The sequence below is a fragment of the Miniopterus natalensis genome, chromosome 3 (assembly GCF_054644295.1).
Source record: "Miniopterus natalensis isolate mMinNat1 chromosome 3, mMinNat1.hap1, whole genome shotgun sequence".
Lineage (NCBI taxonomy): Eukaryota > Metazoa > Chordata > Mammalia > Chiroptera > Miniopteridae > Miniopterus > Miniopterus natalensis.
Window position 1 is genome coordinate 10,211,276 of NC_142083.1, and position 17,754 is coordinate 10,229,029.

The window sequence follows — 17,754 nt, forward strand, 5'->3', positions numbered from 1 at the left end:
CCAATGAAAGTCTGAAATGTTTCACAACTGGGACAATCCCGGAGCCAATTTTGTATCTCTAGCACTCAGCAGCTGCTCAATGAAAAGTTGTAGAATTAATACAATAATTAAATGACAGAACTGCTGGTCTGAAGGAAACTCTCCTTAACACATTGTTTGCGGGTAGTTTTTATCGCGCGCTCTACTACCAGTCAATGTAAAACGTATAAATACGTTTCCCGCATACAATGTGTTAATAATCAGAGGCTGAGACACAGTCTTCAGCAATTTTGAACTAATTGGATTAATAAGAAAGTGAATTGAAGAATGAAGCCATGTGTCTTTCTTTCCCTCCAGGTCATTTTCTTGACAAACAGTGGCTCAGAAGCCAACGACCTAGCCTTGCTGATGGCCAGAGCACACTCAAAGAACATAGACATCATTTCTTTCAGGTAACCACACCTTGGGATATCTGACTTTACTGACATTAGCTTGCCCCAGTGCTAAACGTCCAGCTTTCATATATAGCATGGAGGGGCTTTCCCAGGGGTATGTTTCCAGTTTTAGGTTTTAAAGCAAGATCAGTCCAATGAATTTTATGACTGGATGACCCCATCCAAATTGACCTGATCCAAGGTAGGGGTCCCTGACTGGGGTAGCAAACAGAGTGGAGCCCTAGTAATGTCATAGATCCCCTAGAGAATTGAAGGTCACATCACAGCTTTCTGACTTTGAAGATGTGCTTTGATGATGACATATGCCAGGTGGGGAATTCCTGGTCTCCACTCAGAGAAGTTCAAGACTCTACCATAGGACACTGGGCCCACTTATCTCTGTTTATGATAAGGAGCCAGGCACATTTCCCAGTGCCAGCCGCACCAGGTTTTCACTTTTTATTCTTTTTCAGTTTAGAGGATGCATAGCTAACCCTGCATACTTCTGCTCCTTTGGGTGACTTTTGAGAATCAGAGGATCAATAACTTAATAAGTATTAACCCTTGATGGCTAAATTATTAGCATTAAAAATAATAGAAAACTAAGAATTTTGCTTATAGTTGTCTCCCTCAGATAATTTTACGTAGCACATTCAAACACTCTTATAGTAAGATTTATGTAAAAGACAGGAGTGAGTCATAGTAAAAATTGATGGAGTGAAGAAATAGGCCCATTTTTTCTCCTGTATGGCCATATCTTCTGTCTAGACTGGGAAGAATTGCTTTCTGCACAATTTGATTACAAAAGCACACCCAATACTACCCATTCCATACAAAATGCGTATGTAGTGACTGCAGGCATGAGAAAACATTTGCTATCAAAGAAATATGACTATAAAGAGTTGTGATTGAGCCCGGCCGGGCATGGCTCAGCGGTTGAGCGTCGGCCTAGGATCCAGACGATCGGGGTTCGATTCCCAGTCAGGGTACATGCCTGGGTTGTGGGCTCGATCAATGACTTTCTCATCATTGATGTTTCTATCTCTCTCTCTCCCTTTCCTTTCCTCTCTCTGAAATCAATAAAGATATATTAAAAAAAAAAAAAAAAAAAAGAATTGTGATTGATATTTTACCTAAATAAACATTCCAGAAGATGTATGTCCAGGTAAGTATTACTCTATTTAAAGCAGTCAGGGTGCCACTAGGGTTCAACACATGTTTGGGTCTCCTCTTTGAAGATAGATGACCACCCTATTGCATAGTCTTAATTCACAGTCCTAAATCAGCACTTTGAGCGATTTTGATTTGGGAAATTGCCCAAACTCATTTGAAGTCAAAATTGACGATTAGGATGATTTGTACTCAATAGGACTGTTTCCGATTCAAAAAGAAGCAAAATCTATGTTTCTTCTATGCCAAATAAGGTGGCTTTTAAGGCACTTAAAGAGGAGCCCCAAAGGTGTTAAGCAACAGCTGCATCACAGGAAGAAACACTGGGCTTCTCAAGGTGACTATTTTGAAGACAAATATTCATTGAATATATAATTTGTCTTGTTGCTAAAAGATGAGTCTCACTACTTTAGAGTAACGGAATAGGGCAGGTGCTAAGGTCAGAATTCTTGGCTAGATGGTCCCAAAATTTCTCCCACAGTTTCAAACCTATGGCACCAGCAGGAAAGATAAATAAGTCAATTCGCCTGACGTAGGCTTAGAAGATTTCTTAGAAACCACTGGAGTTGCATGTTAAGGCTATTCCATTTTATCTCTATGGCCTTCATGTGTTTTCTCTGTTCTCCTACCCCATGTTCCACAGACCAGAACTTAACTCTGTCCTACTGTTTTCTTCTCCTCAGAGGAGCCTACCACGGATGCAGTCCTTACACACTTGGCTTGTCAAACGTAGGGCCGTTCAAGATGACACTCCCCGGTGGGGTGGGCTGCCAATCAGTGAGTTTTGAGATTTTTGTCTTATTTCCCTAAAGGCTGCTGAGTACATGGAATAATTGATCAGATTTTCCAGGTATTAGCATTAGAAACTAATATAGAACCTATCATTAACCAGGGATTCAATTTGACTTAATTGTATTAAAGACTATTTTGGGGAAATGTTTCTTAGAAAAGTCTTCAGAGTGTGAGTAATAATTAATAATAGGGTTTTTTTAATTTGTTTTGCTCTTAAATAAAATCAAGTAAATTTCAATAAATGCATTGAAAATAGTTCTCAAAGCTTTGAATGCATAAAATGTCTATAGATTCACCCCTGTCCCCACCTTTTCAGCATCAGATACCTAATTATTCTTATTCTTTCAGATGCCCTCCCCCACCCAACCCTTGAACAAGTTGGGTCCAGGCTGTTACTGAAATCAGTTTTCTTTGTAAAGTGCCCACACAACTATTTCTAAGAAAAAAATTATCTCTTCAGAGCAGAAGATTAGGTTTTCATCCTAAGTGGGAGAGGAATCTCAATATCAAATTAAGAAACCCTCTTGCCTTGATTGGTACCATATGTTCCCCCAAATTGGCTGTCTTCTGTTCATGTTTGGCCAAACTTCTTCTTTTGTCATTTGCAGACAATGTGCCCAGATGTTTTCCGTGGCCCCTGGGGAGGAAGCCACTGTCGAGACTCTCCAGTGCAAACAATTAGGAAATGCAACTGTGCACCAGGTCCCACGGGGCAGGGAGGGAGGTACCTGGTGGGAGGTCAGGGGGAATAAGGAACTTGAAGAGAGACCAATGCATTCCTGGGGGAAAGTGGGAAAGGAAACAAAACTAGAAAGTAACCCCTCATTGAATCATTTTTTCCTGCCTACTACCACTCAGCTATCTGGCTGTTAAGAAAAGCACCTCATGCTACCAGAGCTAAACTAAAAACAGACTGTCAGCTGGTAGTTAATTAAAGAAGCTGTTAGCTCTATTAGTGATAGCTCTGCCATTGATCTTAAAAGAAAACAAGGTTGGTGGAATTATGTACCAATTTCCGATGGAAGCGGGGGAGAGGAAAAAGAATACTTTTAGAAATCTCAAAACTCCAGTCAAGAAGCTCCCCAGGGACTCAGCATACCAGCTAAAATGAGAGCATCTGTCAAAATATAAGGCCATCCCTGAAGGCTTCTGACAGCTCTTGCAGATGTTCTGAAGCCATTCTCACAAGGAAAGCTTCTATTTATCAAACACACTTTTGTTTGCTTTCTTTACACTTGATCTTAGCCAAAAAGCCGAGAAGTGATTGTTTGCATTCTTTACATAAGGGAGGGGAGGCATGGAAATAGTATCTGTTCTTTGCTAATCCTCAAGTCCAACCTCATATTTATCATTACAGTTCAGAACCTTTTCAGTAGCCGCTCCTACAGAGTGCTGGAGGAAAGAGCTAGATGCTCCAGCTGAATGAGTGTCACTGGGTTGAGAGGAAGAGTGCAAGTGGGTCTTTAAAATCAGCTTTGAAAGGAAGAAGATTCACAGTCATCTTAAAATTCAAGTGGGATAAGGCAGATGGAGTTAGAAAGATGAAAGAACGAGCACTGGAACAAGACATCATGGTCACAGAACTTAAAACTGTAAGGAAGTTTACAGTCATTCAAACTCTTTAGAGATGAAGAAACCAAAGTCCACACTTAGGAAGCAGGAGAGCTAGGGCTTGACCCCGAGTCTTCTGACTCCAAAGCCAGTGCTCCCAACCTATGACCACCCTTGTTCACACTGATGTCCCAGCAGGATGAACCCAGGCTTAAAAATAACTCCTGTTCTGTTGGCCAGATTGAAGAGACACATGAAGTCAGGAGACCTGGATCCCACTCCAGGCCCTCAGGGCTCAGCTAGGAGAGAAAGCTCCATCTTTTGCTTCAGTTTTCTCATTTGTGAGATGGAGATAAGAACACCTGCCTCCCTGACCTTTTATCCCAGGGCTTCATGAGATCAAGGCAAGGGAGCTTTTTGGTCAGGAAGGCAGATAATAGCAACACCAAGTACAACCAGACCTGTATATCTTATCTATATGGCATCAAGAACCAAACTCACTTGGATGCACCTCACAGACCTGGATATGACTGCAAAACCACCAGCACAGAGCCTCGTAGGCAGAAGGACTCAAGGGATGGTCATTTCCTTCCCTCTCTGTTCTTCTCTGACTCCATTGTCTTTGCTTCCTCCCTCTTTGAGGTCTTCTCCTCTGCCTTAGGCCAACTGGAAGATACCAGAAGCCCATGGTCATCTCCCTAGTGGCAACTGGAGGCTAAATGATAGTGACAGATGTTCATTTCTGCTTCTCTGAACTGTGTTCTTGGCATATCTGAAATCATCTGTTTTCTTACCTCATTCTTCAAGAAACAAGGCTGGTACCATGTCTTAACAGAATTGGAATACAGAAAGGGACTCCGTCGACCCCTAGTGCTTTTAGGACCTGAGAAGTGTTGGTCTTTGCTGTAAAAAGGTTTATTCATACGTGTTTACAAATGCATTCCAATATGTAAAGCACATGCCAAGTATAGAAGGTTCCCATTACTGGGTTCCTCTTAGGGTCTATTCAGGTGCCAATCTTGGTAGAAGTTTTTTTGCCTTGGAACTATGCCATCACCCCCACACAGGCATAAGCAGTGGTCCATTTTGTGAGCCTAATATAGACGGTTGTGTGGTAGGTTTCATTCTCTTTCCTCCCCCCGTCATCAGGAAGTGTTCAATCCAGGCCCTGAATTTCATTCACCCCTCCATACCCACTGCCCCCACAATGTCCCCAACCTCGTACTGACCATGTCATTCTTCTTCACTTTTTGCAACACAAGTTTCATTTTCCTTAATTTTCTTTTTCTTTCTTGGCTCCTCACTCTACTTAACTGTTTCTACACCACCGGCTAGAAAGAGAACTCTTCCTTCTCCGTGCTGTTGCTGGGATGGTATCCAGCAGAGCGTCCACTCTCACCACCTTGACGTTGTCATGGTGACACACTGCACCAAGTCCCTCTCCAGAGGCAGCCTGACCTGGAGTGGCAGCAATGAGCCAAGGAAACAAATGCGGATGGAAGTAAAATGCTGATGACAGTGACGACCCCTCTCATCCCTGAACTTGTGGGCAGTGGGGAGGAATCATGAAAGGTCTAGCAGAGTCAAGCAAAACCTTCTCTGGGTTTAGTTTTGTCCAAATTTAAGCCATTGGGGTTGATTTTGCTCAACACTTTGATTTCTCTAATTATAAATGGGCTTACTGAACTTCCAAATTATATCTTTTGAACATATGTCTAATCCATCCCTTAGGGTCACCCTAGGCTGCTTCCTCTTCCTTTCTTAAAAATAGGAAATCCCAGTCTCTAGAGGCGTAGATTCGTTCGTCTCCTCTGTCCTGCCCGCCCAGCAACGGGGCTGATGCTCAGCGCGTGCCTCTGGGTTTTATACCCTCTTCATTACCTCCTTCTTCACACCCCAGGCCCCAGCCCCCAGCTCTCACTAACCAAGGGCGTCAGGTACCTCTGTCAAACAAGCTTTCCCAGACATCACTTATAGCCTAAAAATTGTGTTTGGGGCCAGGTAGACTTTCCCCAAATTTTTATTGAAGAGCTGGAGTATAAAATAGAGTTATGCTTCAGTCTGAAGGGTGATGACTGAAAGCCTCTATCCCTCATCTCCGGCCTTCAGGGGACAGGGCTGTAGCCTGCCTCCAAGCACGGGTTAGGGTGCAGGTGGTGACTCATGCCCCTGACAGCTTTCACTGTGACTTCTGTCACAGAGCCACATCGTCCTCTGATCCCTTCTGCTGTCCATGGATATGGGTTTAAAGTCAAAGACTCTGTGGTGCTGTTTAGATCCAAATTACAGGTGTGGATAAAAATTCGGAAGGTTGGGTCATGTCTGGATGTGTCCGTCTGGGAGCTTTGCTATTTCAGAGGGGAGCGCCTCCCCTCCCTCGCTGCAGCGGATGGAAGTTATCGGGCTCTAGGACATTCCTCTTTAGACTGAATTCTAATTGTTCTGTAAGCATATTTACTAACTCTGAAGACTGAGACACTTTGTAGCTTTAAAATTGTATATCGACTTAAGTGTCAATAAAAGGTGCGCAGAGGTATTTTCAAATAGCTTAAATCCACACCCCAATTCCATTTGAATGAAATCTATCCAGATGAGAGGGTGGGTCTCCTCAAGTGAAGCAGAATTCTATCTATACCAGACTCAATGACACTTCAGGCACTTCTTCCCCAGACGGAAAGGGCTGAGATGGTTTATTTATGCCTTTGTGGTCACCTTCATCGTGCTCCTTGAGCCAAAGTACGAGTCATTCTGACAGAATGTTCCCGCTTCAGAAATCAACATCCTCATATCCTGGTTTACTGTTTCCTTTTTTCTGTCTTCCCCACTCTTTTAGATGTCATTTTCACATCTTCAAATACTATGTTTTGTTTGTTTGTTTGTTTGTTTGCAGACTCCTGCCAAGCTAAAGACCAGTACCTTGAACAATTCAAAGATACTCTGAACACTTGTGTGGCCAAATCAATTGCTGGATTTTTTGCAGAACCAATTCAAGTGAGTATATTAGCCTGAGACTTAACCCAGTTTTAAGTTGTCAGAGTTTTAACTCATATATTCTAGAGGATTTTAAAATTATTTAACCATTTCTATGTCCCTCTCCAAATTCAATTCATTCTCTTGGCCCCCTTGGAAAGAAGAGAGCCTCTGATTTTCAATTGGCTTACAAAAATACCACCTTCTGGATTCCTGGACTGAACAGATGGGTATATGAAACTATTAAAATCTTAATATTCTGAAGAGAAGGAAACCCCAGCAATTTTTACTTGCTTAACACCCACACTGTCAGGGGAAGCCTTTCTACAGGATGGGGCAAAGATAGGTTTACAGTTGTTTGTGTGGAAATAATGCAATAATTAATAAATAATAATACAAGAATAAACTCTGTGTTTCATGTACTCATAACTATAAACTTACTTTTGCCCACCCTTTATCATTTTACTAAGTGCCCTTAATCTACTTTTATTCTAATCTCAGGAAAGCGTACACTGGCATTCTTTTCCCAGAAGGCATGGCATAAGAGTAACAGCTCCTCTTTTCATCCGTAGTTGAAACAATTCTAGAGACTGTTTTAAAAATTGCTGGAATTGCAATTCCTGTCAAAATGGCAGATTAGGTAAAACGCTGTGCTCAGCTCCTCTCATGAGCATGACCACATGAAAATTACAACTAAACTGTAGAGCAATCAACCTGGAGAACCACCTGAAGACTAGCTGAACAGAAGTGCTAACACCAAGGATGTAACGAAGAGGCAATGTTGAGACTGAAAAAAAATTATTTTGAGTGTAAACAAAATTGCTAGTATTACTAATGATGATAACCTATCTTCTTTTTTTAAATACTTTCCAAAGGCTGTGCTGTTGTTATAGGCCTTCTTGGTTTGGTCTTTTGCAGGGGGTGAATGGGTTTGTTCAGTACCCGAAGGGGTTTCTGAAGGAGGCCTTTGAGCTGGTGCGCAAGCAAGGAGGCGTGTGCATCGTGGACGAAGTGAGTGCCGTGGAATAGAGCACAGTGGTGCAGCTGCGAGAACCAAGGCCCAGGGAGAGCTCCTTAAATCTCCTCTGCAGTCCAGGCAGAAAGCAGCTAGTGCGGAAAGTCCAAGATGGGGGTATAAGTTAGTGGAGTTTTGCTAATTAGCTGGCTGATTATTGGTGGATTTATTGGTCTGTTTAACAAGTGCAGGCAGCAAATTGAAGTCTATCACAAAAGTTGCTAACAGGCACAGGTGAGACTGCCATCACTCAAAATATTTTTAAATTCCTATTTGGGGATACATCAGGGGCCACTTAAAAACCACATAGGAAATTTAATCTCATAACCAAGACTTCATTAAGTAATTTTTGCCTAAATAGTATTGACCAACCTGGCAGCATTCACCTTATCTTAATAACAAACTTTGTTTGGAAATTATATTAAAAAGGAAAAAAATCCAGCCTCTTAGTCAGAACAGGGCCATCATTGCAGATATTTTCAAAAAATAGTTCCAAAAAGAATTCTAAAATAGCTTGAGTTAAGAAGGAATTGTTGCCATAGCATACAGTCCCTCCAAGGGATGACTTTGAAAGGAATAGAATTTTTTGGCTCTGTGAGCGCTAGCCTGTTTTTTAAAAGTGATCGATTTACTTATAATCACACCTCATATTAGAGTCTATAAAGAAAGCAGCCTTTTGCCTACTGATATTAGCAATGGGGATCAATGGCCAGAGGATGGCGGCCAGGACCCCAGAAGTGCTCCAGGCTCCTTCATCACAGTTCTACTAGCAATGGCTTGTCCCACCAGGACAGGCGGAGAGCTCATGTTTCACACCCGTTTCAGACCAGCCACCCTTGCCTGAACCATCTTCCTCAACTAAACAACCCATCGCAGACGTTGGGCTCCCCCTTAAAAGGATTTCGCAGTTTCTGCATGTGGAGCCTGGTCTCTGTTACCTCCAGGGGGACTGGTCAACCCCCACCGCCCCCGTGCACTGCACAGGGAAGGAGCCTGAGCCATCTCCTCCTTCACACGCTTCCTTCCTCCCCTCCTGCTGGCGCGAGCGGAGGGAACATCAGCTACTCAGGTCCTAGTGAGTCCTAGTGAGGCCTTCCTGCGGGTCGGGCCCTGTTTGTAAAGCTTCGCAGGCCAATGCTCCTAACAGTTCTGTACGGTATGTCCCACTGGCATTACTCCCGTTTTGTAGGTAACTGAAGTCCAACGTAGGGGTCAAGGTCATGCAGTTAGTAGGGACAGAGCCAGAACTCAAACCCGGGCTCCAAGACCACAGTGACCACGGGACCACGCTGCCTCTCACTGACGGAATAGTGGTGCAGAAGGCAAAGATGGCAGAAAAGAGGGAAGGAAATCCTGAGTGCGGGGCCTGTGCTGCTACGCTACCGAGTGAGCTTACACCAGTCATCTGAAGCAGCTGGTCTTGGTCTTCTTTTCTTTAGGGTGAGGAGTTTGGAACCAAAGATAGAAAACTGGCCACCCTCTGGGGCCTATGGAGCAGCCAGTCTTCGCTGGTCTGGCCAGACTAGTTAGGTCTGAAACTGACTGCTTTTAGGCAGGTGTGGCCACCCCCAGTCCCCACCCCTGCTCATTGCCCGAGACCCAGCCCTGCTCTCTCGCTAGTCACGCTCAGCCTGAAGCATTTGAGTGTATGAACCTTACACTGAGTCATCTCCGTTCTACTGAAAGATTCTATGAAACTGGTGCTTCCTCGGCGATTAAACGTGGTTTGTTGTCCTACATAATTTCATGCATTGTCCAAGCAATCTGCTTTTTCACCATTTACTTAGGATACAGTCCAAGGTGAGAACTTCTGATGGCAGCAGGACCAGATGCCTTGGCTGGGGGCCCTACAGGGGCTCAGGAAAATCTGCCTGGACCAAATGATGATTAGGAAGCTGTGTCTTGGAGGACAAGAGGAATTAGTGAGATGAAGCCACGAGAGGGTCTTCTATAAAGAGGGGAGGCACAAACAAGACAACTAAGCTCAACTTTCAGTCCTGAGTTAGGTGGCTCAGCTGGGCCCTCCTCGTGACATAATTCTCAGGAAGAAAAGGGGTTCACCAGGAAGAGGATGCCCCCCCTACATGGGGCAGGCAGCAGGTGCCCCAGGCCCTGTCCGCTTGTGTAACTCCTGCCTCGTCCAGCCCGGGGCAGGTGCGGCTCCTCCACGCTCCTCCGCTGCCGCCTTGCACACGGGAGTCCTCAGGGTTGCTGAGTCATAACGATCCTTGCCACGTGCATCCTTTGCACGACCCTCACAGCAGCCCCATGATGCACTGCTATTAGTATTTCTACTTCACGGAGTGCACACAGGTACAGAGTGACTGCAGAAACATCCCCAGAATCACACAATCCAAGTACGTGGCTTTGGTGCCTAAAAGCTCGGTCACAGATTAAGTGTTTTTTCACTAATAGTACAAAGATGGTGATGACAGTGGCTGGCGAAGATGATACTGAGGATGGAGGAGGAGTGTGTGAGGGAGAGAGAGAGAGGGAGGGGGGAGAGGCAAGAGGAGGAAAGTGAAGAACAGATCAGAGTCAGGGAAAGTCAGCATTTCTTCAAAGGCTTCCAGTGATTTTGGATTTGCTTCCATCAGGTGCAGACAGGACTTGGAAGGTTGGGCTCTCATTTCTGGGGCTTCCAAACCCATGGCGTCCTACCAGACATTGTCACCATGGCTAAAGGGATTGCGAATGGCTTTCCCATGGCAGCTGTTGTGACAACTCCAGGTAAGACCTATGGGCAGTTTGCGGTTTTCAGTGAAAGGAGAAAACACACGCATCGGAACGTGTGTGGGTTGGAGACAATGATGGGTGCTACACATGTATTTCCCAAGCAATAAAAAAAAAAAAAAAAAAAAGGGACAGTTCGTCTGCCAGATTGTGGCACAAATGAAAGACAGCCAGCCCTTTTTGCTCTTGCTGTAGGGATGACTAATTCTCCTGCCTCCACAATGAAATGCAGGGCTCAACCGCACTGACAAGGTCTAGGAAAGAGTGCCACAAAAACAAACCAACACAAGAGATCCTTGTTAACCAACCTGAAACCAACCCTGCAATTTCCAAGGATTCATATTCTGGAAGGAAATTCTTATTTGGTCTCGCCACACCAGGAAGCTACAGACCCAGAGTCCAGAGTGACAGATCGATCTATTGATGTCTCCTCCACAAAACAGCCAAGTATAGTACAATCTCACTTAGCCAGAACATTAGCATTAACTGAAGTCTTCATTTTAGTGAGGTTTTAGAGGAAGTAATTTTTATGAAATTCCTAAAATTATTTCATTTGTTCTGCTCACACTTATGGGGCACTGAAGGCCACTTAAGCGCCCTGTGATATCCCAATGTTTTATTAAATGACTTATGGTACAAAAATATGGATGTAGAAGGTCCAGTGTAATGAACTGAATATATACTCACCCTGAAACAATCCAAAAGTTACATTACTAAATGCTTGAGGTGGGGGTTATTTTCCTTCTTAGTCCCCAAAGTGAAAGACAGAATAAAAAGGTTTGATTAATGACTGTTCCAAGTAAATTTCCATAAAGCAAGTTTTAAGGTATTTTTCAGTTCATACAACACATTCAAGACTTTGTTATCTGACTTCTCATTGAATAAATAAGCTATTTTTCCTTATTTGCCATATTAGTCTGCCAGGGACACCGTAACATGGTACCACGGGCGGGTGGCTCAAACAACAGATGCTCATCTCTTACAGTTCCAAGGGCTGGTTGTCCAAGATCAAGGTGCCATCAGGGTTAGTTTGTGGTGAGATCTCTCTTGCAGATGACCACCTTCTGGTTCTGTCCTCACGTGTCCTCTTCTTTTGAGGACACCAATCCTATTGGATTGGGACCTACTCTTATGACCTCACTTAACCTTAATGACTTCCCTAAAGGCCCAACCTACAAATGCAGCCATGCTGTGGGTTAGGGCTTCAACATATGGATTTAGGTGGGGGCCACAATCCCATCTATAACACCCACTCTCGGGTGAGTGAAGAATGAATTGGATATGATGTCAACATATATAGCATAATCCAAATGTTGTGATGGGAGATTATAGATAGGAACGTGTCCTCCTTTATTCACCTTTACTTTCCCCTCCCTAGAGATTGCCAAGTCTTTGGCTAAAAGCATGCTCCACTTCAACACCTTCGGAGGGAACCCAGTGGCCTGTGCCATTGGATCGGCCGTGCTTGAGGTACGTTCCAGCAGCCACGTGGACGTCACTTGTGTCACAAAATGACTTCCGCAAAGCCACACACACATTCTCATGACTCTATCGCAGCATATTATTGGATAGGAGGGTTAACTACTAGGTTAATGAATTAAAGTTAGATTCCCAGTTATTATTCTGACACCTGCCCTTTTTTTTAACCATCTAGTTTTGGTTAAACACATAACAAACTTTACATGTGTGGGAAATGTAAGCATTCCCCTAGCTCCTGGTAGCACTGAAATTTCTGCATTATTTGAGTGGTATTATGGATAGTTACCAATTGCTATCTTTAATTTCAGTTTAATTTTGACTCTTTCTTATATATTCTTTCTTGCTTTTTTTTGGTACTGTCATAAGTTAAAAGACTAAAAAGAAACTGAGTGCTGTGTAATTATAAGTTGATTCAGCTACTGTTTGGCCCACTCCATTGATTTAGGCTGGGGTAGCATCTGTAGGAAAAGATTTTTTAAATGCCCTTGCCAATATGCATGAGAGTATTGGCTTCAACAAGTTTAACGTATTTCTGAAAGAATGTTCAAGAATAACAATAGTTGTTTTGGGGGTGGGGGACTTTGGGGCTGGGGAACAGGGGTCAGCAAGGAGCTTTCTACTGTATACACTTTCATATTTTCTGATGTTTGAATGAGGCACATAGTTCCCCTATTCAGAAACTTAAGTTTAAAAGTATTTTTAAATAAAAACAAGTAAGAGCTGTCCTTGCTATTTAAAGAGTACCTTCAAATGTGATTAAATCATGAAATAGGCAGCTGTGGGTAGGGGGTGCCACTGGCTTCATTTTGTGGACATTGCCAACTTTGTAAAAGTGCTGCATCACTTCAACCAACTTAGAAAGCAGAGAAGACTTGAGTGAACAGATAGGTCTTGAAAATGTCAGGTTTGCCTGGAGTCACACAATTATTATCAGCGAAATATAGATGCAGCATACTGCACCTATCTAGTCAAGAATCACAATCTCCACCATGAGCACAAGTAGGTGAAACTCCTTTTGTATTTTCAGGTGCCCTGACTCTGGGCAACACAGGGCTCTGCTCAGCTCAAGAGGCCAGGGCCCTGCAGTAAGGTCCCTGGGCAAGGACAGCCTGTCGGGCTGGGAGCAGCCGGACAAAGGCCAGCAAGCTCCCAGGAGGACAGGCACCTGCAACCTTTTTTCTCAGAGCTCTTCTCTTATCCCCACTGTCTCCCAGTTTTCAGCAAAGCTGGGCAATACTAAACCTCAGGGTTATGGAAGCCCCGTTACAGACTGCATGGAGACGTGGCTTCTATTCTGTCCTACATTCTCACCCGCCCCTGAAGATGAGGAAGGATGGGGAGGAATCCCCTCTACCTACCGCAACTTTTCTTCCCCTTACAGAAATCTGTCTGTAGTTCCTGGTATGGCCACGCTGGACTTGGGTTCCATTTGTCTGGTCCAATTTCTGTAAAGAGGGTCGTGTACATTTACCTCTCCGTGTTTCTCAGTCAATTTTAGAACGGTTTTAACGTAAAGGCATTTGGGGCTTTCTCTCAACAGGTGATTAAAGAAGAAAAGCTACAGGAAAACAGCCAAGAAGTTGGCACCTACATGCTACTGGAGTTTGCTAAGCTGCGGGATGAATTTGAAATTATCGGAGATGTCCGAGGCAAAGGCCTCATGGTAGGAATAGAAATGGTGAAGGATAAGGTAGGTTCTATCTGCTGCTCTTTCCTTGGCTTCTTGGGGCAGCAAGAGTCAAAGCAGCAAACATCGGCCAAAGCTGACTCCATTCATTCTTGGGCAGAACCCATAAGGACAGCACGAGCGTGGAATATGAGCAAAACGCCAGCAGGCCCTCAAGAGCTCTAGAGGGGCGAGGGTGGGCATTTGAAAAAGGGAACTGGTAATATTCTTGCCAGACTAGGAAAAGATCACCAGTGATAACTGAATATTTAGAATTAGAAGTGTGGGGAAGGAAGGAAATTATTTGGGGAGAGGCAGGTGATCCAGAGACCCAGGAGGGGAAAGTAAGGGAGAAGGGCTGGGAGAAGGTTTGAGGTGATGGTTTGGGGTAAGGATATTAAAGATCTATAGGGGGTATGTGTGTGTGTGTGTGTGTGTGTGTGTGTGTATTTCAATCTCCTAAGTAACCAGGGAGAAATGTGACTTTCAGATGATGTTCCCCACTGTGACAAACTCAACCCAACAACTGAACTTAGCATTTTCCCCAAACCAGTTATCCCTCCCAAGTTTACTGCTTTTGTTTCTCACCCACCACTGTTCTCCCAATTGCCCACCCTCAATACCACTAAATAAGCAGCGGCTCCTTCTCTCCCCTGACTTCTAATGTCAAGTCCCGTTGACTGTTTGCCGTCTCTCAAAGCCTTCCCTTCATTTCTACTGCTGCCCCTGAAGTCCGTGTGAGAAGGAAATTGTCCCCTGTCCCCATAAAAGCAAAGCCGAGATCCTCCAAGGAGGGCAATAGCAGGAGAATCTTGGCCCAGGGAGGGATATTCAGACTCACCCCTTTACCCCAACTCTTGTCCATGGGGACTCCGTTTTCCCCTAAGTGACTTCTTGCTATTCGATCTAGTTTAGGAGAGTTGATACTCAGTTCTTTTAATCTTTAGACCAGACCATGGATAGAAGACTCTTCCATTAAAACCACAGAGCAGAGCCAGTACAACGTTGGAATGTTTAAACAGGATTTGAAAGCTCAGGGAAGACAACAGGAAAAGAAGTAGGCTATGGGACTAGGCCACAAGCTGTACACACTTATTTTCAGCTTGTGGGCCAGCCAAGGGCTGCTTTAAGGCTCGGAGAGTACATCCTAGTCCCCAGCCCAGGAGCTCCCTCCAAGACTGTGGACTCCTCAAAGTCCAGGCTCCACAGAGGAGAGCCCAACAAGCGAGGACAGCTTCCTCCTTTCCCCGCTGTTCCAAACCCAACTACTACATGTTCAAGGAGAGGTGAATAAAGATGTTCCTCAGAACTCGATTTGTCCTGGTGAAACACCAAATCCTCCCCCATGGTGCACGATGACATCTTAGGATCAACTAGACGATTCTAGTCTTTCCCCCATCCCAGGTCTTCCCTTATCCAGTAGTCTGAAAGTTTGAATGTTACCTTCCTTATCTTAAAGCTCTAAGACATACAACGATGTGAGTATCTCAGGGAGGCCCAGCCTTATTCCTCTCCAGGAACAGAAGATCTGGGGAATGAGTTGGATGTTGGGGGGGGGATGCTAAAGCCTAGAAGAAGGGTGCGCAGAAAGCCCTGAGAAGAATGAAGCCGGGAGTTCTGCAGGGAGCCCTCATCTATCCCACAAGGGTGGAGGGGGCTGGCCCACAAGCCAGGACCATGCCTTGTGTGTCTGAAGTAAGAGCCAGACCTAGTGCTGATGCCTGTGTGGCTGATTCTAACTCACACTCAAGTTAGGAGAATCACGGCAGTGGTATCAGCCCTGTCACCTGAGGGCCACTTTACAAATACAGATGCCTAAGCCCTACCACAGTATCCTAATTCGATAGGTCCAGTGTGAGGCACAAATATCTGTAGTTTGAAAAGGCTTCCAGGTCATGCAGACACACAGTCAGACTTGAAATGACCAAGTCAGAAGGAGGTTAGACTCAGGAGACAGGAGATGCACAGGAAGGGAACAAGCCCAGACCCCAGTGTCACCACAGGGGCGCTGGCACATCTGGACCCACAGGAAGGGACCAACTGCAGATGCCTAATGACCTGAAACAGCCTCTTGGCTCCCAAAGCGCTTACCTTTCCCAACCCTGGAGGATTCAGTGTTGAGGGGGAAAGAGCAAATTTCACACGCAGGGGAGAGGACAAGCGGGCCACCTCAGCTGCCAGGTGGCTTTGCAGCCCGGGAAGGCTTGGCTGTTCACATACTCGTGCAAATCCTGAGCCATTTCCTGGGCTTTGAAATGAGCTCTCTACATGGGCAAAACAAAGTGGGGAGTCGAGGAGAATTTCCATATAAATAAAGCCAACTCCAACTTCAGCTGGTAAAGAACCAAGCTCACAGCGTAGCATTAGCAGAGCCAAGCTTAGCTGGTTGTCTGCATTCAACTCTGTTTGCTTTTAGGAATTTGGAAATGAATTGGGATAAAAGCAAATATTGAATATTAATATTTAATAACTTACCATCCCTTCAAAAAATAACCCAGTCCAGCAATTAACAGCTTTATTCCATTACAGGGGGAGAGAGAGATTAGGAGGGAGCAAAGAATGCTGATTGCTTGAGTTGTGTTTTTTTTTCTCTTAGAAATAATGTCTTTCACCATTGAAACGCCAAATAGAAAATATTTTTTAAATGTATTTACAGATGAGCCGCCAGCCTCTTCCCCGTGAGGAAGTCAATCAAATCCATGAGGACTGCAGGCTCATGGGACTGATCATTGGTAGAGGGGGCGTTTTTTCTCAGGTAAGAGAAAGGCTGGTGTTTACCTGTCACTTTAGGTAGGTATCTCCCTGATGTCCCAATTCTGGTCACTCTTCTAGAGGACTATGCTAGGGGATTTCCTCTAGGCAGAGTGCTCAGGTATTTCCAAAAGAAAGTGGAAGTGAAGCCCTCGGGCCACTAGGGGGCGCTGCGTCCAATGGTTTGGTTATTCTGTTCTGTGAGGAATAGATACAGAGGACAGGCTAACAGGGCATAAAGGACATGTGCAGACAAGCCAGAGGATTTAGAGCATGGGTCATAACAAAGCCGTAACAGTCATGCAATAAACATTCTGTCTCATGTATGAGTTCACTGTAACCTCTAAGAGCGATCCTGGTTGTTCTTAACCGAACTCTGGGCTCTGACTTCGAATCTTAAACCTACTAAGACTTAGTGGCCCCAGGGGCCAGGAGCAACCTAACAGCGATGGCAGGCCCAGGTGACCCTGCAGGAGAGGTGGGGGACTATCCAGGCCGGGTCCCTAAGGCAGAACTCAAAATGGGCCACTCTATTTCAATGAACACTTGCCTTATCCCTCTCAGAGGAAATGGGAGCTATTAGGCAACATCTCCCTATAAACTCCTCCCCCCCCCCCCCCCCCCCCCCCCGTGTCCATTTCTTACCGCCTTTCCCAAAGGCTCAGAGAGTAGAGGGAGGAGTCACTCCTGGGCAGATCTAGGTCTCCCACCCGTGCTCTTGTCCTTCCTCACCTTGTTCTGCAACTTTTCCTTTCCCTCAACTTCTCCTCGGCCTGCAAACAGGCGTAGAGCTCTCCCAGTCCAGACCAAACCATACCCCAAACCAGAATGAGCGCTTCTGCGAGGACACGTTCCATGCTTTTTCTAATCCTGGTCACAAATCTTTTTCTGCACAGATCACACAGAGTAATGGTTAAAAGTCCTAAGACGTGCAGCTTATGAAGACATAAGCAATTAATTGCTTAGTTATTCCTTAGTTATCTGGCAAATGCTTACTGGCAAAGCAGCAGTCACTATGCTGGGTACTAAAGCTGCAACGGTAAATAAGCTCTGGCCCCTCCCTTTTTGGAGCTGGCAGGAAAGAAAGACATAAACAGAAAATTACAATATAATATAATAAGCTCACCAATGGCTACAAAAAGGAGTAGCATCGGAGGAAAGAGAAAGGACTCCTAGGCCAGCCTTTCTGGCTAAGCTGAGCCCTAAACAATGAG

At 44.8% G+C, this 17,754-nt stretch overlaps 1 protein-coding gene across 5 annotated transcripts in view; it reads left to right on the plus strand.

Annotated features, from left to right (window-relative positions):
- Nucleotides 1-17,754, plus strand: part of AGXT2 (alanine--glyoxylate aminotransferase 2) — a 28,913-nt gene that overhangs the window by 8,580 nt on the left and 2,579 nt on the right. For 2 of the 5 annotated variants that reach the window (XM_016224733.2, XM_016224737.2), the window contains exons 5-13: nt 337-431; nt 2,267-2,360; nt 2,984-3,077; nt 6,817-6,917; nt 7,815-7,907; nt 10,509-10,641; nt 12,023-12,114; nt 13,664-13,813; nt 16,446-16,544. In XM_016224733.2, coding sequence (XP_016080219.2) covers nt 337-431; nt 2,267-2,360; nt 2,984-3,077; nt 6,817-6,917; nt 7,815-7,907; nt 10,509-10,641; nt 12,023-12,114; nt 13,664-13,813; nt 16,446-16,544 — 951 coding nt within the window. Of the gene's footprint in view, nt 1-336; nt 432-2,266; nt 2,361-2,983; nt 3,078-6,816; nt 6,918-7,814; nt 7,908-10,508; nt 10,642-12,022; nt 12,115-13,663; nt 13,833-14,494; nt 14,525-15,073; nt 15,153-16,441; nt 16,545-17,754 lie in introns of all 5 variants that reach the window. The other 3 variants (XM_087815053.1, XM_087815055.1, XM_087815054.1) reach the window with 3 other exon arrangements.